The sequence below is a fragment of the Apis dorsata genome, unplaced genomic scaffold, assembly GCF_000469605.1.
Source record: "Apis dorsata unplaced genomic scaffold, Apis dorsata 1.3 scaffold_29, whole genome shotgun sequence".
Classification (NCBI taxonomy): Eukaryota; Metazoa; Arthropoda; class Insecta; order Hymenoptera; family Apidae; genus Apis; species Apis dorsata.
The window spans coordinates 99,697-104,692 of NW_006263331.1; the positions used below are offsets into that span (position 1 = coordinate 99,697).

At 36.4% G+C, this 4,996-nt stretch overlaps 1 protein-coding gene across 1 annotated transcript in view; it reads left to right on the plus strand.

The window, feature by feature from the left end:
• Positions 1 to 4,245, plus strand: part of LOC102681224 (disintegrin and metalloproteinase domain-containing protein 10) — a 15,430-nt gene extending 11,185 nt beyond the window's left edge. The window contains exons 5-14 of the mRNA XM_006608216.2: positions 48 to 196; positions 285 to 519; positions 597 to 771; positions 850 to 1,027; positions 1,114 to 1,291; positions 1,401 to 1,634; positions 1,755 to 1,871; positions 1,940 to 2,104; positions 2,213 to 2,339; positions 3,093 to 4,245. Coding sequence (XP_006608279.1) covers positions 48 to 196; positions 285 to 519; positions 597 to 771; positions 850 to 1,027; positions 1,114 to 1,291; positions 1,401 to 1,634; positions 1,755 to 1,871; positions 1,940 to 2,104; positions 2,213 to 2,339; positions 3,093 to 3,253 — 1,719 coding nt within the window. The 3' untranslated portion in view covers positions 3,254 to 4,245. The remainder of the gene's footprint in view (positions 1 to 47; positions 197 to 284; positions 520 to 596; positions 772 to 849; positions 1,028 to 1,113; positions 1,292 to 1,400; positions 1,635 to 1,754; positions 1,872 to 1,939; positions 2,105 to 2,212; positions 2,340 to 3,092) is intronic.
• The last annotated feature ends 751 nt before the right edge of the window (positions 4,246 to 4,996 follow it).

Genomic DNA, 4,996 nt, shown 5'->3' on the forward strand with positions numbered 1-4,996 from the left:
CGAAAAATTAGGTCTCGCCTCTAATGAGAACACTTTGACCACCGCAGATCGACGACGACACGGCGTGCACTCCCCAACAAACGTACGGCGAGCCAAATCCTTTCTGCATGGAGAACATCGACGTCAGTAACTTTTTAAATTTGCATTCGCTCGGCAACCACGAGGATTTCTGCCTCGCGTACGTGTTCACCTACAGGTACGAGAAAAGAATGGCGTCTTTGAAATATACATACGATACTCAACATACTCGGAATACAGATTCACCACAGCTATATTATTAACAGAGATTTTACTGGCGGTACTCTTGGTCTTGCCTGGGTAGCATCCGCATCTGGCGCATCCGGTGGCATTTGCGAGAGATACAAAACGTATACGGAAACGGTTGGGGGGATGTACCAGTCTACCAAGAGATCTTTGAACACTGGGATCATCACTTTCGTCAATTACAACAGCAGAGTGCCTCCGAAAGTGTCGCAGCTGACGTTGGCTCACGAGATAGGGCACAATTTTGGATCCCCTGTAAGTATTTATTAAATAAAAACTAACTTTTCGTCATTTTTTCTTATTTCTTTATCACTTTTTCGTTTTCGTTGCAGCACGATTTCCCACCCGAGTGTAGACCAGGTGGTCTCCATGGAAATTACATCATGTTTGCGTCGGCGACGAGCGGAGACCGGCCGAACAACAGCAAATTTTCGAAATGCAGTATTGGGAATATCAGTAACGTGCTGGACGCCATAGAAGATAAGAAGAAGAAAAATTGTTTCACTGGTGTGTTGTACGCGTGTATTAATATTTCTTGAAACACGTCATTGGCGGATTTTATTGTCCCATTTATTTTTGTAACAGCCTCTGCCGGAGCTTTCTGCGGTAATAAGATAGTGGAAGCTGGGGAAGAGTGCGATTGCGGGTACGACGATAATGAATGCGTGGATAAGTGTTGTTATCCGAGGCAGATATCAGATTTGGATAAAATGAAGAACGACACGGCGAAGGGTTGTACCAGAAAATCCGGAACGCAATGCAGGTATGGATCAAGTTCGTGGAATTGTATATGTGTAAAATATTATATAAATTGAACTATGAATCTGACGTGTCATTTCTATTGTACAGTCCAAGCCAAGGGCCTTGTTGTTCGAGCGAGTCGTGCCAGTTCGTTCCCCTCTCCAAAAACGTTCAATGCAAGGCTGAATCGGATTGCAGTTACAATTCGACTTGTAACGGGCGATCCTCCGAGTGTCCTCCGCCGTTGCCAAGAGCCAATAAGACTAGATGTAACGAGGGAACTCAGGTAAAAAGGGAGTACTTTCTTTTGTACTATCATTCCATGGATCGTCTTTTATTTTTCTTTTTGCTCTCTCTTTCTTGTCTCATATAACGATAATTTTGTTTCCTTACAGTTGTGCATCAACGGCGAGTGTACGGGATCGATTTGCCTCGAATGGAACTTGACCGAGTGCTTTTTAACCAGTAACGTAATTCCAAACATCGATAAACGTAAATTGTGCGAATTAGCCTGTCAAAATGGAACCGATCCATCCACCTGCCGTAGCACCAGCGAATTTGCGCATGTAGTCGGTCTACCCGAAGGTGGAATTAGCCTCAGACCTGGATCACCCTGCGATAATTTTCAAGTAAAGAAGCTCTAATTTAATATAACGTATCGTATAAAAATGTATCGTTTATTTGTAACCGATTAATAATTTGATACTTTCCTTTTCTTTATTTTTTTTTTTTTTTTTCTTTTTGTTTAGGGGTATTGTGATGTATTTTTGAAGTGTAGAGCCGTTGACGCAGAAGGACCATTAGCCAGATTGAAAAATCTTTTATTCAATAAGGATACATTGCGTACGGTAGCACAATGGATAACCGTAAGTATTAATTTGAATGTAGAACAATAATATCGATATAATAATAAGATTATTTTTTTTTTTTTCAGGAATTTTGGTGGGCGGCAGTATTGATGGGAATAGCTTTCATTATTTTCATGGGTTTGTTCATCAAGTGCTGCGCTGTTCACACTCCATCGAGTAATCCTAAGAAACCACCGGCCAGACGTATTAGCGATACTCTAAGAAGACCGATGAATACTTTGAGAAGAATGGTATATAAAATGAAATAAAAGAGAAGGGGAAACGATAAAATATAAATAAAACTATTTTAATTTAGTTTAATTAATCGTTCGTTTAATTTAAAATAATAAATTTCATAGCGACATCCACACGGAGGTGGAGCAGGTCCCAGAAGTATACCTCCCAGACAAGGTCAAGGAGGACATGGTACTAGGGGACCCTCTCACGGTTATGGAGAGGGTAGAGGTGCTCAGTATTATCCGAAAGGTAAATTCACCTAATACTTTGGTCGCTTTTTTTAATGCAGCTATCGTTGCTCGAGTTTGATCCTGAATAAATGTTGCTCGTTAAAATGTAAAAATATCGTACGTTTGTATATTAGGTGGTAAAATATGGATTAAACTCAAGCTAAGAAGCTTGCTTTTATGTATCTGTCCCTGTGTGATCTGCAACTATATCAATGTTTTTTCCTGTTTGCATCTTCCTCGCATTGATTGATGCGCATCACTACCTGATACTATCGTTCTATGACCTACAGAGGTGAGCTGGGGCCTATACACTCTATACCCTTGATAGAAGCAAATCCACGAATAGAAATTTCATTTAATATTCTTTACCAATCGTTACCAGCCGCGACATTCTTGCATTTGCTCCTATCTCTCTTCTATAACCATTCGACGAAAGCCATCGTTAAAATTTCATTCGATCGTTAAATGTCGAAGTAATATACAGTATTTATTCCGCTTTCGCATCGTATTTTTCGCATAATCATTTCAATCGTATCTTTGAGAAATAGAAATATGGCTTTTGGATGACAAATTTGATTGAGTAGAAGTATCGTTGGTTGATGATTAAAAGACTGGAGTGCATGATTAATAAATAGATATTACTCCACATTTCACCGTTCAATGTAGTCGACAGTGACTAATATAGTACATCTCGGTACATTGGTTGTTTCATTCGCTTCGATATTTCTCTTTTTTTTTTTTACATTCAATTACTTTTCTAAATTGTAAGCAGGCTATCGCTCGGTTCCCACAGCTAGTGCGCCACCCAGTAGCAGCGCAGCACCCAACTACGCCCGGTCCAACCATCCCGAATTGTACGCAGGCGCCTATTCGGGCTCCGGGGGAGGGGGGAGGGCCTCAGCCTACGAGATGAGGCATCACAACAAGGTGTGACGATCCTAGAGAACTGCAACCAAGAACAAGGGACGGTCACGACGTTGCACCGTAAATTGTTCTCTTGTTTAATGCCAAACTGTGAAACGAGCCGATCCACCCGACACATCTCCTCTCAAGATCGATCGAATCAATGGAAGGAATATCCACTACGACGTAATCGAATGTATTTGAAAGTATCGAAGATCGCCGATCTACGTTTTCATTTCAAGTAAACTCGCGCAAAGGGACTACTGGTTCGGAATTGTATAAATTGGTGAAGTGTATTATATATATATGATCAATGGTGATATATCGAGACTTCTCGTTTGACGTTGATTTTTTTTTTTTTTTTTTTTTATCGGCAAAATATATACGAGGACATCGACGTTGCGGGAAAAAAAAAAAAAACGAAACGAATGAACAGCGTTGTGAACGTGATAGATCGTAAAACTCAAAAAAATCGTTAAAAGACTAAAAATATTATCGTACGATTTTATGTAAACTCGTCTTTTTAAATGTTTCCTGCAAATTCCTTCGTGTTGCCAATAAGTATTTTTCACGATCAAAATTGCGAAGCTTTTTTAAGACAAACTTCTTCTTCTTAATGCCCACGAAATTCTTCGATGTAAACGTCAACCAAACCGAATCAAACCGAATTATGGAGATTTATTTCTTGTGGACAACGCTGGATTGCGGTAATATATTGAACGCAACGTATTTTTGTCGTTCGATATTAAGAACATTTATATGGCCAAGGTTGCATAGTAGTGTTTACGCCTCGATTTCTTGTGATGAAGTCGAATTGCGTGTTTTTCGCTTCGGAAAGCGCATACTTTTATACTTGGAGACTGTTGGTTAGAAGAGAAAGGGAAGTTCAAAGGGAGGACGGAGACGACAATATATATTTGGAATAAGTGTTAGGATGATAATCGTAATTTTTGAAAAGCTCCCATTGAACATACCTTGTGCCTTTTAACTCATATACGCAATTGTTATGTACGTTATTCTATGTATGATACGAGATTTTAAAAGATATTTTTCTTTTTTTTTTTTTTTTTTTTTTTTTTTATTTCAAAGTTCTTCCACCAAATGGATGTTCTTTTATTCAAAGTTAAGTTTCGATTATATACTTTATAATAATTAAATAAGTAAATATAATTAAGTAATGCCAAAATATTTAATACGATTTTTTTAATGCACTTATACATATATGTATATTTATAAATATAAATATATATGTATAAGTTATAGTATATAAGCATTATTTAATTTAAATCTAAAAATCTTTAAATATTTTACATCACTTTAAAGTTTATATTTTAATTATACATCACCGCTTTCCGCAGCGAAAGAACGCGTTTACCATTACCAAACTATTGCAGGTCATTTACTTGATCTCTACCATTGTAGCATAATAATTAATGATATTAAATATTCTTATACTAATTTTTATTAGCCAATTGAAATGAGCAAAGAGATTATGAACATGAGAGAAAAAGTATGGACAAAAAAGTTTTTATAGCGATATTTCATTAATGATTATTCCAAATGTGAATAATGTGGAACAATATCGATTTTATTATATAATTATGCTGATTATCATTATTAATTATTATTATTGCTATTAATTATTATTATTACTATTATTATTAATTATTATTATTATTATTATTATTAATTATTATTATTATTATTATTATTATCATTAATTATTATTATTATTATTATTATTATTATTATTATTATTATTATTATTATTAT